The sequence below is a fragment of the Perissodus microlepis genome, chromosome 1 (genome assembly GCF_051167445.1).
Source record: "Perissodus microlepis isolate ML-2025 ecotype Zambia chromosome 1, ASM5116744v1, whole genome shotgun sequence".
Classification (NCBI taxonomy): Eukaryota; Metazoa; Chordata; class Actinopteri; order Cichliformes; family Cichlidae; genus Perissodus; species Perissodus microlepis.
Window position 1 is genome coordinate 37,766,051 of NC_140461.1, and position 16,811 is coordinate 37,782,861.

The window sequence follows — 16,811 nt, forward strand, 5'->3', positions numbered from 1 at the left end:
TAGTTTTTGGGTTTTGTTTTTTAGAGGATGGGTCAGTTTATCAGGGACTGAAACACAAATCCTGTTGGCCCAGAAAATTCTTAGTCGCTGTTGATGTGGCGTCACCCGACCGTTTAGTTCAGACCATTAAAGTAACTGGACTGGTTCTATATGACACTTTTCTACATGCAACAAAGGTGGTGATGGAAGGAGAACAACAACAAACTTTTTTGTCTGTATTTAATAGCACAATGAAGACCAGACAGCAAAGCAGGGAGGGAGAAATAAAGGGCCTCAGGTCAGAGTTGAACCCGGCCGCGGCATTTACCCCATGACCAGGTGACGTGGTCACCCGCTCGACCCTTACGCACAGCAGTATTTCACTTCAGCTGCCAGGAGTATGTGGGTCGAGCATGCAGACTGAACTTTAGCTGCATGTTAGAAAGCCGAGTTTATTCCACCACGAGTTTGTGAGTGAAGGCTCCTTTAAAGGATTTAGAAGAAATGTCTGAAAGAGGAGGGGCTGCAGAGGTGTATAAACACAGGTGGGCGGGGCAGGGCTAGTGTGCAGGATGACTCAGTGACCTGCACTGACCCCTATGTTGGTGAACATTTTGTTAAAGTTAAATGTTTTCCAGCTGACGAGTAAATTATCCAGCGAGCTAAGTTGAGCGGACCGACGTGCAGTAAGGTTTTCATGCTCTTCACTAACAGCTGATGGCTGAGAATATATCAACAGTAATAATGTCGTGTAATTCCCACGGCTCTGTATGGGCCCGTATCACACCTGCGTATACTTCCCCATCACATTCATCACCTGTTCCTCTGGTGTCTCTGATTGGAGCACGCAGGTGTGTGGAGCAGAGTGAAATCACACACCTAATGCTGTTTTATTCAACCTGGATCTTAGAAGTTTTGATTAACATCAGTGTCAAACATGAACTAACTCTTTGTCCCCTTCAACATTACATGTTATTTTTTGAAGTAACAGGTTCAGTGATCTTAAAAGGCTGTGGTAACGTGTTGCTGATAAAACACTGAGTCATTTTCAAATTATTCACTTTAGTTCAATTCAGCTTTATTGTTTTACAGTGCCAACAACAGCAGTCACCATCAGCTCTACAATATTACAGAGAACATTCCCCAAATCAAAAATCCTGCGTGTGCGCTGCAGCTGTGGGTGGAAGGACTCACGTTAGCCTTCAACAGGAGGCGGCGTGTGGGGTGGTCAGCGGGACGAGGGAGGAAACAAGACGACAGTGAACGAACTGTAAAGCACTGACTGCTGCTCTAGTAACAAATCAAATGAACACTGAAAGCAAATCAGAAAACGCCCTCGTTAAAAGTGTCTGTATTATGGGATGGATACACCCTTAACAAAACAAAGAAAATATTACAAAACCAATTTTCCCCTCATGCTGTCGGCCGCGCCGACGGCCTCGTGGAACCAGCTCGATTTAAAACATCACAGTCAGCTGTAAAGTGTCGTTTCAGTTTTTATACAACGTCAAAGAGCTTCATGTTTGAACAATCAGGTTATGAACAGGCATAAGAACTGCACGGTCTGGTTCTGGTTGGATGCAAACAAACAGCTGTGTGTTAATCCAGCAGCAGGACATGCTGGAGGATGGAGCTCAGCTGAAACGACCCATGAAGTCCTCACCGACTCTCATGTTTACCATCAGGACCAATCCCTGCAACTGAAATATAATCTACTAAATATCAGAGTTGAGAAGGTTGTGTTAGCGTGTGGTGAGTGCAGGATGGGGAACTCCATCCTAACGACAAATTTCATTTCCTTAAAAAGGCATCAAGAGAAGCTTTGAAGGTAAAATGAAGGTTTTCGTGTGAAACTGTTTTATCACAGCTGCAGGAAGCTGCAGATTTATGAATACACAGAAGGATTTAGTTTCACATATTTCCGGACAAAGCCATAAATGCTTCTTAATCAATGCCAGTAATATACTGCTTCCTGCTTTTAAGCTTGAGCGAGCCGTAGATGCTGAAATATTGCACCGTTCTTACAAATAAAGCAAACAAATGAAGAAGTGTATTTCTATGATCTTACTCCATGGCCACGTTCATACATGTGAAAGTCTCCATCCTGTGTCCTTCACTTATCTTTATTCAAGGTGTGAATTGTTCACAGGACTTAAAAGAAGGACGTGTCTGTGGAAAAAGCTCCGGCCAACCTAAACTCCTCCCTCATCAGGACACAGAAGAGCCGCTGAGGCAGCGCCTTGGAGTACGCTGCTGGTCGCGGCACACAGGTGCGCAACAAGATCTCCCGGCCTGCTGGAGGAGGGAAGTCTGGTACTCTGCTGCTTCCCCCAGTTTGCTTCTTGTCAGATCCCAAGTCCTCATCGACGGGCGCCAGAAGGGCAGCCTAAAAGGGCAAAGGTCAAATGTTAGCAAACAGCAACCGATTCTGAAGAAATGTGCTGTGTGAGGTCGACACGTGGATATTCAGAAGTACTGTAACCGAGTCTCCCACAGAGACCTGATCCAGACTACAGCTCACAAACACAGCTCCTCTACTAACACCTCACTGCAGCTGCACGCTGCTGATCCTGTCTGTGATTAGAAATGATTTCAATAAAGTAAAACAGAGGCTCGTTTTCTATGAGCGTAAACAGGGATCTCTTTTTCAGTCTCAGTGTAACAAACATGTTTACAGAATAAGTCTTTCAGTAAACATGTTTTTGTTAATTCAGTAAAATCTGCAAAGATGATTTGTACTGTTGGCAGCAACAAACAGAGACAACAGAGTGTGGGACAGACAGGAAGTCAGGACACGTCTATGTGCTTCACAGTGGGACTAGAACATGAACATTTCTACACACACCACAGGCAGCAACTGTGCAAACCTCCACGTCACCAAAAACACCCTGCAGGTCCCATCAGAGCAACGGCAGAGAAAACAGATGAAACGTCTGTTAGAGAGAAAAACGCTTCGCTGCTTTCTCACCTGTATGACACCAAAAGGGTTTTGTTTTTTTAATAATAAAGGCTCCATGTTTTACAGTTAAAGGTAAAGCTCATGCAAACATGCAGGCTTATTTGTCTGATCAATGCAAAAGTTCAAACATGTCTCTTTTAAGCCTCATTATCAGCTGAGATCATAGTAAAGACACAGACAGGATCCTGATCCATCTGTTCTTTATATAATTACTGTTTTTACTGTAATGTAGAATATCATGGACATAATACACAGACTGCAGCCTAAATACTGCTAAAAACAGCCCTTTTTATTTTTAAGGTTTTACGTATTAACCTTTTATTATAAAAGTCACCTGATCCTTAGCAGGTGTGTATACAGAAATACACCAGGTCATTATTTAAGCAAAGCGAAGCCAAACTGCTCCTGTGTGACAGATGAAGTCCACCTTTAAACAGCATTTAGATGCTGCTAATGAAACTCGATTAGTGGCAGCACTGGTCTGTGGGCTGGGGACACTGGTGACACCAGTACAGCGCGCACTTTTCACAGCGCCACCATGTGGATCAAACTGTATTCTGGGTCAAACCTGATGTTTTATCATTTACACTGAACAAAAATATAAACGCAACACTTTTGTTTTTGCTCCTGTTTTCCATGAGCTGAACTCAAAGATATGAAACATTTTCTACAAACACAAAAGACCCGACACTCGCAAGCAATGTTCCCTCTAAGCTGCGCGCGTGCACAATTGCGCACTGCTGGCACGGTCTCTGCACAGAAAATCTGCGTTGCACACAAAAAAAAAAAAAAAAAAAAAAATCACCTGAATTGAAATTAAAATGAAAACTTTAACAATTCTGTTCTGCAGTGTGAGTCAGTGAGTGACTGGCTGCTCCCGTATGGGATTAGAACGAGGCCACCTTATCCCATAGTCCAGCCAATCACGCGATTCACATTCGTATATACGCAGCTAATCAACGTGGTTGACAGGCTATGACAGCGTCCTTATGTGCCGACACCGGTGTTTTAGCAAAGCGGCTGATGTGGAGTGAAGCCACGTTAATGACAACGTGTACAACCATTGGAGATGTGAGCAGGACAGACGGAACAACTGACGGGAAAAGTGTGGACTACATACCTGTTTTTAAATTGTGTTGATCGGCCACGTAAAACCAGAGTTATGATAAAATATCTGCAATGTTTGGTTTTCTTCCTGAATACTGTCATTGTTTATATTTACTGCAGGAAGAAACGGTAAAAACGGCGTTTTATAAGGAAAACACTCGAAAGCCTGTGAGCAAAAACACAACCAAAACAAACCCCCACCAGCCTTTCCTATTGGTGGAAAAATGCACCATGTCGACCAATCAAAAAATGATATGGCAACATGGCATTTAGTTGTTTAGGAAAGGGGGAAGTTTTAGGAGTGACGGCGGTGTTTGAGATGCGATTGCCAAGTTTAGCACAAATCTTGTGTAGTTAGTGTGTAGTTAGTGTGTAGTGTAGTCAATAGTTTTGTTGTGTGTGTCAGCAGCAGATACATCTGCTGCTGTCAGGCCTGCAGGTATCAGGCTGTTGTTCTCCTTCATCTCATAGTGGAAAGAAATTATTTTTTGGAGTGGCACAAATAATTTGTGTGGCATCAGATTTGATGCAGAACAGCTGATTGTTCTGTAAATAGTTTGAAATGTTTATTTAAAAAACACCTTGGCTGCATTTTTAGGTAAACAGCTGCAAAAAACTTTGTTTGCAAAACTCAGTTACTTTTTTGAAGAAGTAACTATATAATTAATTACCCAACATTGGTCATTATTTACTGTACTTGCAGACAGAGTTACAGACTCTCTCCCAGACCACAGACTCATAACACAAGTCAGAGCTTTATTTAAAGAAAGTTGTGTTTTCAAAATTGAAGTTCAAGTTATTTTTACTTCCAATAGTGTTAACATCCTGCACAGGTCATGAACAAGATTGTTTTAATTTTCATTGTAAGTGGGCTAAAGCAGTTAATTTAAAGTAGTCTAACATAAATGTAAATGCTGTAATTTGATTATTTTAATAAACATGTAACTTGGATGCTGGCGTGTCCACAGTGCACACGTCTGCTGTCGCTCACAGGGGTCCAAGGGACGCTCAGGGAGTTTGTGTGTTCGCTCAGACACATGAAACATTACAGGGAACACTGCTCGCAAACACTGTTCACAAATCTGTCTAAATGTGTGTTAGTGAGAACTTCTCGTTAGCTGAGATGATCCATCCCACCTCACAGGTGTGGCATGTCAAGGTGCTGATTAGACAGCATGAATATTGCACAGGTGTGTCTGAGACTGCCCACAATAAAAGGCCACTCTGAAATATGCCGTACATGTGTAGCACAATGACACACATGTCGCAAAACCAGTCAGGATCCGGTTCAGCTCATGGAAACAAAAGTGTTGTGTTTATATTTGTGTTCAGTGTAACAAATACTGAGACGTGTAATAATGTCGTGTGTTGTTCACCTGAGGACGCTGCAGAGAACCAGATTATTTTTATTATCCTGTTTGTCTGTTATGTGAACCTTTAGAGAGGATGTACCTTATAATGACTGAGTGTGTTTATCGCACTATGTTAAATGTAACTGTGAGCGACACGAGGCTTACTGCTCATGGTTACCTCATCAGTGGTGAAGTCAGCCAGCTTGATGCAAGAAACAGGAAGAACAAAAGGATGAAAGAGCAACACACAGATGAAAAACAAAAACAGACTTTCTAACCGACAGAGCTGAAATCTGAACATGTCACCAGCTGCAGGAGGCAACGCTCTGAACCACGTCGTTCCTCCTCCAGATGGAGCTTTTACTGCCTATAGTCTCTTGACATACAATGGTTGGATTCTCCTATGATACTGTATCAGCTGAGCCTCAAATTCTTATGATCTCGAGCTTCTTCAGTCTCAGTGAATCCTTAGTTGGCTCAGATGCATCATCTGGTGGTTGTAACACAAAAGGAGTGTAAACAGGTGAGTGTGGTTTGTAGTGTAAACTAAAGCAGCGTTTAACCAACCACATCTCCATCGCTCCACAGCTGCTGAGGGAGCTACAACCCTCATTCAGCCTTTCACAGACATACGGCAATGAACTGTATGAACAATAAACTTTATTCATACACACAAATCCCTTTAAGGTTGTGTCAGCGAGGGCAAACGTGCCACATCAAATACATGGAGCTACAAGCTGTGGTGACCCACTGTCAGTAAGGGAGCTTTATTACACACACACAGCATCACAACAACAGTTACCTCAAGCTGCTTCTATGTTATAAGGCAAAGACCCTGCAGTTACACAGGGAAACATTAGGTGACCGCCTGTGAGCGACAGTGGGAACCAAAGCCTCTAACAAACATCCATCGATAGATGAGGGGCAGACGGACTGAATGCAGAGAGGTCTACTAACACATGTTGAGTGAAGAAGAAACACCCAGTGCATTATGGGGAACTTAGACCTATAACTTAGACCTGTGCGCCTTAGCATATGCTACTTCCGGCGCATAGCGCTTAGTTTCCGGTGTGATATTCGCTCCTTGTTCACGGTCGGGTTTTTCAACCAAATGGACGAATCAAGTGGCGATTTACATTTCTCGAGATGTCGAATGTATCTGTAGATGATGTTGATCGACTTGTCGATATTTTTTCCCCCCGCGCCTCAGAGAGAGACAGGATTCAAATTTTATACTTCTCAGTATTTGTATACAGCGCTCCCTCGTTTATCGCGGGAGTTACGTTCTAAAAATAACCTGCGATTGGTGAAATCTGAAGTAGCCAACTTTATTTTTTACAATTATTATAGACGTTTTAAGGTAAAACCCCTCACTACACACTTTATACACTCAGACAGACATGAACATTTTCACACGTCTCTTGTTTAAACTCTCAAAGTTCAAACCTTCGTAGACAAATAAGTCCAGTATTACAGAAACCAAAGATCAAACCGTGTTTTCAGGTCCAGCACATGAGAACAGAGCAGCTGAGAGATAATTCAACATCAATGAATCATTAATGAATCAATGAATCAGCGATTCTGTACTGTACAGGAGAGACGGCACGGAGGAGATCAACAATAGTCTGCAGCCAATCAGGACGCAGAACACAAAGCGCTGTGTGCAAAAAAAAAAAAAGCATGCAAACTTGCACAAAAAAAATCTGCGAAACAGCGAGGCCGCGTTATAGCGAGGGACCGCTGTCATTTTGAAGGTACGTCACAACATACCCTTCGTAAATACTCATGCATAGAGACCCTTACCACGGTTTGTTGACATGCTGTGTAGGTGTGTACTTGACTAGCAGGGAAACCTTTGACTATTGTTCACCTGTAGTTTGAATGCTGAACATCTGCCTGTTTAAATCATAAGAACTGTCACTATACAGAGATGTGCTTCTGATTCTGTAATGCAGTTCTGCTTGTGTTGAGTGATGTAAACCACCAATCGATCTGCACGCTTCAAACGTCAAAACTGATCATTAGATTTTTTTATGACACAGCAGTGGTGAGTGTTCCCACCTTCTGCTCTTTGTAACTTAACGCGATCTTTCTGTTTTCATATTTTGGACATGATTTTGGAGTCCATCTTTGCAGCAGCAATTGACCGCAAAGTAAAGCTACCGGAAATGTACAACCCTGCATCCGATCTTAAAACAGGAAGTTAGCATTTTCTCGTGCACAGGGTCTATTGCAGACTAATTAAGGTTCCTGATCCAACCCTAACTATGTGCTTTATCAAAGAGGAAAGTTTTGTCTGTCTCCTGAATCCAAACTGGAAGCTGGTTCCACAGAAGAGGGGCCTGAAAACTGAAGGCTCTGCCTCCCATTCTACTTTTAAATACTCCAGGAACAACAAGTAGGCCTGCAGAGCGAGAGCGAAGTGCTCTAATAGGGTGATATGGTACTACAAGGTCATTCAGATAAGATGGGGCCTGATTATTTAAGACCTTGAATGTGAGGAGCAGGATTTTGGATTCATGTTCCAGTTGATGCATCAGAGTCAATCTGGGATCCAGTGTGGAGCACATGGACACTTTTAAGGCTTAAAGAACAAACCGATGATTCGATTAGATACTCGGCTCCATCTCTGGAGTCACGGCCACCAAAGCTTTGTTTCTGCTAACACTGTAAACATATACAAATGCACATTAATAGTTGTTACTGCAGAAAGAGAAAAAGAAGCGTCAAAGACAGGAAGGAGATCTGCTCCACTGTGGAGAGAGCTGCACAACTTTGTTCCTGCAGAATTGTCACACAGTCAAACTGATAATTCTTCATTTTTCATTGATAGTTAAACAGACTGGTTCTTATAGCTCTGAACGTCCTTCCAGTTTCATCTACATGAAGCATAAAACAGCACTGACTTCATGTCTTGTTCTAGGACCGGGACACCGACCTATTCTTGATGCTGATATTGAATAAGTGGTTGACTGGTGTGTGTGTGTACCTCTAAAGATGTCTCTATAGATGACAAATACATGACTGTATACATGAAACTGACAGCAAGACGTGGGAAGGACACGGAGGCAGAGTGAGAGTTACCCTCTGAGCACTGATGAAGAGTCTGTGGATTATACTGCCAGCCAGGCCCTGGCCTGCTCCTGTCACTACCACCTCTGGTTCCTCCAGCAGGGAGCTCACAAACCTAGAGACAACACACAATGTGGAAAATGTTACAATATTCCCACAAAACAAAACACTTAAATAAGAACATGTAAAACCTGAAGACACCAAAACTATAAAATAAGACCAACAACATGAGCGAGAAAGAAACGTGTGAACTGACTGTGATCCTTCAGACGCCGTCTTTGTGAAACGTTAACAGATTCATCGTGACAACCTGTTACTGACAAACTATCTATAGTGACGGTGAAGACGGTTACATGTTACCAACAGCACAAACAAAGCTGTCAGTGAGCGCAGCTCAAACTCTGCGACTCACTTCTTCAGTTCATCAGCAGCCTCTCCGCTGTCGTCCTCAGGAATGGAGAACTTGGCCTTGAGCGAGCGAGCTTGAGTGATGACTGTCTCCATGCTCAGCAGCTGGTTAATGAAATCCTGCACACAGGACAAGAACAACTGTCTGCTCAATCCTGACAGCATGAGACCCCAAGACTGTCATATTTATACACATACGTGGTTTTTCCTACGTGGAACGTTATGGGCTGAGTCTCGGGGTGTAAAAGGCGTGTTTGGGGTCACAGTGGATACATGGCATACTTAAATGTACTTTGAGAAAGCCAAGAATACTTTTACACAACAAGACTGTCCAATCAAGCAAAACTAACATGGTGGGGTTTAGCTGTGCAGCTGTACAGTGTTATTCAAAGAAAAGGGGCTGTATGGATACTGAGTGCTAGTGAGAAGAACATTTTTATATGTGAAGAAGTGATGATTGTTCTCAGACTTTAGGACAGTATTAAAGCAGGTGTTTAATGCACCTAACGTGTGATCAAACTCAATAATAACAATCTCAGTCTCTGTTTTCGATCACTGATAAACACATCCGATATCAGCAGAGTATAAAAGCTTTGAGCCCAGGTGGGAACAGCCGAAGGAATTACCTAGGTTTAGAAAAAAGTTAGCCATCACCGAGGAAGCACTGCAGTTTGTTACTCCAGCTCCCACTACAATCCCACTGCACCACACCCCTGTTTTCATGGTTCAACCATCAATGGCCATAATAATTATCAGCCAAGTTCTCAGCCATGGTGCACACTGTCCAGTCTACGTACACCTCATGTACAGCACATACTCAACTACAACAAAAACACAGTTAACAATCAATCAATAATTTATTTAAAAACAAAACTTTTTTGGGTGAATCTAATGATACTTTCTTTTAAACTGAATTATTTGTGGAAAGTCCGGTCGAGTTTTCACTGACCTCTAACTTCTTGTAGTCCTGGTTGGGGGACTGCAGGAGCTTGCTCGCTTGAACTGTAGCTTGCTGAATGGTTTTTTGCACTGAATGAATATCTTCAGCAGACTCTGAAAGAGAAGAAATGACAGTGTTTCCAGAGTGACAGAAAGCTGTGATTAAAAGAAAGACCTGCCACGTTTGTAACCTCAATTACTGTTAACATGAGAAAAAGCCTAAAATCGAGTAAACCTGCAAACTATTATCTTACTAATACAGATCCTTTTGAAATAAACAAAACCTTCACAACATTTTATAATAATCTTTACAGAGATTAAAACATATCCACAAAGTCTTGATGGATTATTATTGGAGTTAATTATTCCAGCTATTTCAGAGGATCACAGAACACATCTGCAAATAGAAACTAAGCCTTTTGTCCAGGAATATACCCACATGTGCTTTGGCACAAGGAAAAACTCCCTTTAAACAGGAAGAAGCCTTCAGCAGAGCCAGGCTCAGGGAGGGGCGGGGCCATCTACAATAACCGAGTACAATAACCTCAGTTTGATCTGAATTAAGAAGCAGAAAGTTAGCGGCCATCCAGGTCTTTATGTCTTTAAGACATTCCTGCAGTTTAACTAATTGGTGTGTGTTATCTGGCTTCATGGACAGATAGAGCTGGGTGTCATCTGCATAGCAGTGAAAATGTATGCTATGTCTTCTAATGATACTGCCTAAGGGAAGCATGTATAATGTAAACAGAATTGGTCCTAGCACTGAACCCTGTGGAACTCCATACTTAACCTCAGTGTGTGAAGAGGACTCTCCATTTACATGCACAAACTGGAGTCTATTAGATAGATATGATACAAACCTTCACACATTCACGTGTTATCAGCACAGAGCGTCTCTGTCAACCTCTGGAAGTAAAGCTTTTAGTAAGTGTCATAAGATCAAAATACATTTTTTAAAGAAGTGAAACGAGGACATTATTGTTGTGTCCAAGCTATGTTTTGTATTTTGTAGTCCAGACTTAATCAGAATTAATTTGCATACAACCTGGATATGCACCAAAGCATTTCTGACCTGCTGAAACATTCTGGGATATTACAGAATAAATGAAAACTAGCTTTCTGGTTTAATTAGAGAAAAGGTCTGAGTATCACAGCAGGACGTTAGCTGATTGAGGTTTCTCCAAAGTACTAGAAAACTCTCCTCAGTGATGTCCTTACTAGTGTCTCTCATTGGCTGTCTCTAGACTCAGAACTGGTCTTAGCAGTATACCGTCAACTTAGAGACCATCCAGAAACTAAGACCTGTTATAATTATACGTGAACTCTCATTAGCTAAATTAATGGTTGCACTGCAGGTGTCAGGGAACAACAGCAACACGACTGAAAGATCTTTAGCTTCTTCTAAAAACCAAATCAAATTATGCCCTGCTCCAGATGTGACAGTCTGAAGACGAAATCTAGACTTTTCTGTATCCTGGAATAATTATCAATTTATTGTGTGTAGAATAAAATAAAAAGTGGGTTTTATCTGATTTCTGATCATTACTGGAGAAAACTTGACTGAAAGAAATTCATGTTGGGGAAACTTTCCAGGCTCCTTTCACAGTGAGGGTTGGGTAGCTAGTTAGAGTAAACTAAATCACATTTACCTGCATTTTAACACCAGGGTCATGTTCTACCCATCATGCCTACGCAGCCCTGAAAATATCACGTGTCCATCTCTGATACTTATAAGAGCTCAAAACTGGCCCAAACCCTGATGGAGTCCAAGGGCCTGCAGTGCAGAACACATCTTGAGCCCAAATCTTGGGGGGCTCAGGATTTGGGCTTTTTCTGCAGCTCATGGGCTGCATTCACTGAACCGACCACAAACTCATCTGTGCACCAAAGTACACAGTGAGATGTCCTTTACCCTCACATCACTGGACACTTCCAGGTTCTGGGTTCCAGTCACTCTATACCAGTGGTGCCCAAATCTTTTTGCATCACAGCTGTGATACAGAACGGCTGTGTGGGCGGAGCCTGTTTCGTTTCAGTGCCGAAAAAAAGGGGTTGTATTTTGATGTAATGACTGTGTCGATGCAATCAGTCATTACATCACTCAGCTCAGGACTGAGCTGTGTAGACGCCAGCGTGTATCATACAGTGCGTCCACTTGCAGCCCTCCTCGTTTCCCAGCCATCGCGCCCCCGTCTGCACATCCCCACACAGTCCTCACGTTTCACAGTCAGTGATTGTAAAGAGTTCCTCTGCAGTGGCTCTGCCAGGAGCCTGTCTGCAGAGAAGTCATTCCTTTGTCACTATCAGTGGCTTCATCCACCTGCAGAGGAAAGCAGCTACCATGCACCTTATCATTAAGCACTCGATAGGCAACTTTACAGGAGCAGAGCACAGACGCAGTTTTAGCAGAGACACTGTTGAGCACGACAGTTTAGAAGTGCGTGTCTGAAAAAGCCCTCTGACTTGTCTTTGTGCTCTGGATGTTTGGCGTCTTAGCTTGTTAAGCTTTAAACTGTCACAAACTTGCACTTTAAGACAGACACGCTGCGGCCTCTCCTCATCACCCACCGCTGCGCAGGTATGCTTCCTCTTATCTTCTTTGGTTTGGAAACATATTTGGTGATGCTTCATCCTCTGCTTTGTGTTTGTGTGCGAGCCCCGTCAAAAGCCTGTGCATTATGCTGGCAGCGTCCAAGATTTCTACTTTTTTATTCATGCAGCTTCTGGGTTTTTTTCTCCATTAACATCTCGGGTTGCATTTCATTTTTTTAGTACTTATTTTAATATCTTTAGTTTTTTGTATTTCGGTCTTACTGTAATTTACCTGCTGTGGGCTCAGAGTTATTTTCCCTGATTTTATTTCATATAAACGTGTTTTTCAACCAAACGGTGAGGACTTACCTTCTTCCTTCAACTTCAGAATAGTTGCATGAAGTATACAGGGCAGGAGGTGACGGGCCAGGTCTGCAGGTTTCTGCATCGCCATGTAGTGCAGAACCTAAAGACAAACCCCCAAAAAGTTTAGTTTGCCTGGCTTCTGTTTTCCTTTTGCTCTTTCAGATCAACAGAATATTTTTTGCACAGCCAACAGGCTGCCTCTGAAGAAGACTCCAGATAAACGGTGACCTTTCTCTATGATGGTTATTCACAGAGGGACCAGTCATACCCAGATCTTTAAATCTGTCAAGACTATCAGTGAGCAGTGAGCCGACCGGATCATTAATAGAAGCTGGTTTAAAGTTGTTCTTCATTTAACACCATCACACCACAGAGAGCTGCTGTGTGTCAGTTAAACATCGTGTGTGACAGCATCAGATCCTTTTTCATCAACATGTGAAAATGCTTCAACATGTCTGTGAGCACAGATCTGTGTTAAACTGACTTCTCCAACATACATGAGCCAAAACGGTCCCATGGCAGAAGCTGATCCTGAAAATCAGCAGAAACATTCATGAAAACACTTTGTGATCCACTTAGTAAACACGTTTGGCTTAAAACACGCATGTGGCAAAACGAACGACCTGCTTCAGACCTTCTCGGCCTCCTTGGTGTCATCAAAAAGTCTTTTTTGGCGTCGTGCAGGTGTGACCCTGGCAGTCTCCCAAGCCTCCACCCACATGTTGCCTGGGATCTTCATCCTGGGACTGAGTGTCCCCGTCACCATCGTGTTGCCCTTCTCATCGACCACTTCCTCTTCTACGTAATCCCGAGGTGAATACCAGCGCACAAAATCCTCCAGGACACAGCCGGGGTTGGCTGCCTGTGGACAGAGACACAAACTCGTACTTTAAATGAAGTAATGTGTAAATATATTCACTGACACCTCATACTGGCACTGACGACTCTAACAGGGCCCACTCACGACACCACTGCATTCATGGACCCAAGCACACCAGGCTGTCACTGAACATAAAATGTCATTTAGGCATCAAAACGATTTCCTTCTGTTCAGGAGTGGAAGTAAATACGTGTGATCTGGCAACAAATGTTTTACTTTTTTGTGTAAATCTGAAAATCTATGAATAACAAATCAATTGTATTTTAGTATTAAAACCAGTTCAGACTGAATAAAGAGCTCGTCCACACTGGATCAGAAACATAGAGACATGGTGGGAATAACCAACACTGCAGATTCAGGGCAGCTGCAGCATGACTTACACTGTGTGCTGGTCATTATCACTGCATTACTGCCTCAGATCTGCAGGTCTCTGCAAAGACAAGGTTCAAATAACCTCTGAAGATGATTTCCAAAACTGCAATGAGCTGTTTGAAAACTGACGACCACGTGATCGTCTGGTGATCAGAGGTTTCTGCACTCACGTAGCTTCTCCCAGCATGACTGCATCCATCATGCCACACGTGTCAGTGACAGAGTCACAGCTTTCCACAGCGTAGGCTGATCAACAGTCCTCTTATTTCACACTAGTTTACTTGTAAAAGCCTACATGACATTTTTTATTAATTCATTAATATCCCATTCATTAACTGCACAGAGAAGACGTCGTTTTCTTTAAGCTAACAGTATTATTAAAGTTCTTCATGACTGGGCCCAGTGTCCTCTTTATGGTCACCCTACCACAGCGGTACTCTCTGTGACTACTGTGTGTGTGTGTGTGTGTGACTGCACAGTTATGTTCACTGCAGGCAGTTCACACACACACACACACAAAACATCCTGAACAGTAAAACTAGCAGACATGTAGCAACTCGAGGGCACACTGACGCTAATGTGTGTATAAGAATTTCTTTTATTTATGTATTATTCATATTATGTTATTGTATAATGCCTTGGTGCCACTGGATTTTAGCATGTCTCACACTCATGCAGTTAGACAGATGGTGGGAGTCTGGTAAGGAAGTTGGGGGGAAGCAGAACTCCACAGGAAGAATCTTTTGTCTCTTCGAGGACTCTGGGAGGTAGCAAGGGAGTGTGAACCTTAAGGTGTGAAACAGCTGTGCACTGCCTTTTGTTCCTGAAGAAGGTTTTTAACTGAGAGCCATGCTAGGCTCAGGGAGACTCTGCTGACCATCTGCCCCGCGATCATGCAGGCTTTCCACCAAGCTTGGTTTTCTGTTCTTTGTTTTGATTAAAGAATGTTAGCTACCGCTCGTCTGCAGGCTTTATTTAATGGAAAACTTCCACAACATGTGGCTAATGCTGAAGGCTAACGGGTGGCTGTAGCTCATTAGCAGGTCATCTACTGATCAGAAGGTCGTGGTTCAATCCCTGGTTCCTCCAGTCTGCAAGCCAAGTATCCTTAGCCAAGATACTAACCCCAAGCTGCTCTCCGATGTGTCCGTCTAAGTGTGGATGTTAGACAGGAAGCACTAAGAAACTTAGGAGACAGCTGACCCAGAGTGTGTCCGACTCACTTTGAAGGACTCCATGTCAGATAGCAGACAGGCACTCTGCATCCGAGCACGCAGGTGGGTACCTTCAGCTGATGTGCCCAGTTTGGTCAGTACCTCTGACTGCTCTGCTAACAGGTCCTCTGTCATTGGAGCTGGTTCCTGAAAATGAAACATGATGCACAGATATCAGACTCAGTCAGCTTCAGCTGAGGTTAATGACATTTCTGTGAAGCACTTATATGAGATCTGCTTTCATGGTTTTGTCACACAAAGGTCGCCTCTGTACTGTTACAACCGCTTTGTTTTAGTTCTAATTATTAACTGCACGTCTTTGAACATGGAGCGAGTGGGGTTGGGTTAACTCTGACTCTAAACTGCCCACAGGTGTGAATGAGAGCATAAATCAGAGGTGTCCAACTCCAGGCCTCGAGGGCCGGTGTCCTGCAGGTTTTAGATGTGTCCTTGATCCAACACAGCTGATTTAAATGGCTAAATGACCTCCTCAACGTGTCTTGGGTTAGGGCTATCCTTTGTTGCTAGTTAGCCTGACCTGTATCCCCAATGTTAAGTTTGTACATTGTATGTATGGTCGATTAGGTCATCTCAGTTGCAGGCAACCAACAAATAAAGCTTATCCTTATCGTGGAAGTTCTCCAGAGGCTGAACTAATCATCTGATTCAGGTGTGTTGACACAGGGTGAGATCTGCAGGACGCCGGCCCTCGAGGCCTGGAGTTGCCCACCCCTGGGTTAAATGTTTGTCTGTCTCTCTGTGTTCGCCCTGCGACTGGCGACCTGTCCAGGGTGAACCCCGCCTCTCGCCCTATGGTATGGGATAGGCTCCACCCCGTGTGACCCCGACTATTATTTTCAACATGCTGTATTTGGAATAAATAACAGCATATGATGTGTTTGCACAGTGAGGCAGTGACTCTGACCTGTGTGACGGGAACATAGAGAGGCTCTGCAGAGTTGAGCAGAGTCATGTTGTTGTAGGGGTGCAGCCTGCCCTCAGCTCTGCCCTCAGTTTGTGTCACCTCAGTCTCGCCCTGGTCACTCAGGCACTCGAAGAATTCCTCCTCGCTGTCACTCCACGAGTCCCAGGATTTTCCTTGAGACATCTCTCTTGTTGAACTGGAAGCACTGGTTGCACACTCTGGTCCTTGGCGGCTCTTCTGGCAGGCACCTGAGACCCTGTGTTCCTTTTCTTTCCCCTCGGGTACCTTGTGAGATTCATCTCTGGCCTTCTTCCTTTCGATACAACAATTCAGCATCTGTCCAGGAACAAAAACTCTTTTCACACATGGAAACATAACACTGCTACTTGTGTTCAACAGACAACACGACATAAACAGGTGTTTGGGAGTTTGAAGATGCTGTATCACACTGAGCATCAGCTCTCAGAATTCATTTTTCTCTTTATCACCTAAACATCGTTCCAATTATCAAAGTTAACACAACACTTTTGATAAACCACTGGAATTAAAGTTGCAAGTCTACAAATGTGCATGATGTTGTTTTTTGTCTTTTAAATCGTTCGATTAGTCCTTGCACTTTGTGCACTTTGTGGCTACCTGGAACTTCTGATGCAAAAGACAACAGCGAAGATCAGGAGCTCCACCTGCCAGCCTGCAGATTAGGAAG

At 43.3% G+C, this 16,811-nt stretch overlaps 1 protein-coding gene across 2 annotated transcripts in view; it reads right to left on the minus strand.

Moving 5' to 3' along the window:
• Positions 1-1,032: 1,032 nt before the first annotated feature.
• The window catches only part of LOC146394227 (rab3 GTPase-activating protein catalytic subunit-like), a 36,470-nt gene continuing 20,691 nt past the window's right edge, over positions 1,033-16,811 (minus strand). The window contains exons 16-25 of one of the 2 annotated variants that reach the window (XM_084922826.1): positions 16,742-16,796; positions 16,106-16,441; positions 15,190-15,327; positions 13,349-13,576; positions 12,718-12,814; positions 9,827-9,930; positions 8,882-8,997; positions 8,482-8,584; positions 5,576-5,599; positions 1,033-2,365 (exon numbers count right to left, since the gene is read on the minus strand). In XM_084922826.1, the coding sequence (XP_084778952.1) occupies positions 2,132-2,365; positions 5,576-5,599; positions 8,482-8,584; positions 8,882-8,997; positions 9,827-9,930; positions 12,718-12,814; positions 13,349-13,576; positions 15,190-15,327; positions 16,106-16,441; positions 16,742-16,796 (1,435 nt within the window). In that variant the 3' untranslated portion in view covers positions 1,033-2,131. The remainder of the gene's footprint in view (positions 2,366-5,575; positions 5,600-8,481; positions 8,585-8,881; positions 8,998-9,826; positions 9,931-12,717; positions 12,815-13,348; positions 13,577-15,189; positions 15,328-16,105; positions 16,442-16,741; positions 16,797-16,811) is intronic. The other variant, XM_084922853.1, reaches the window with a different exon arrangement.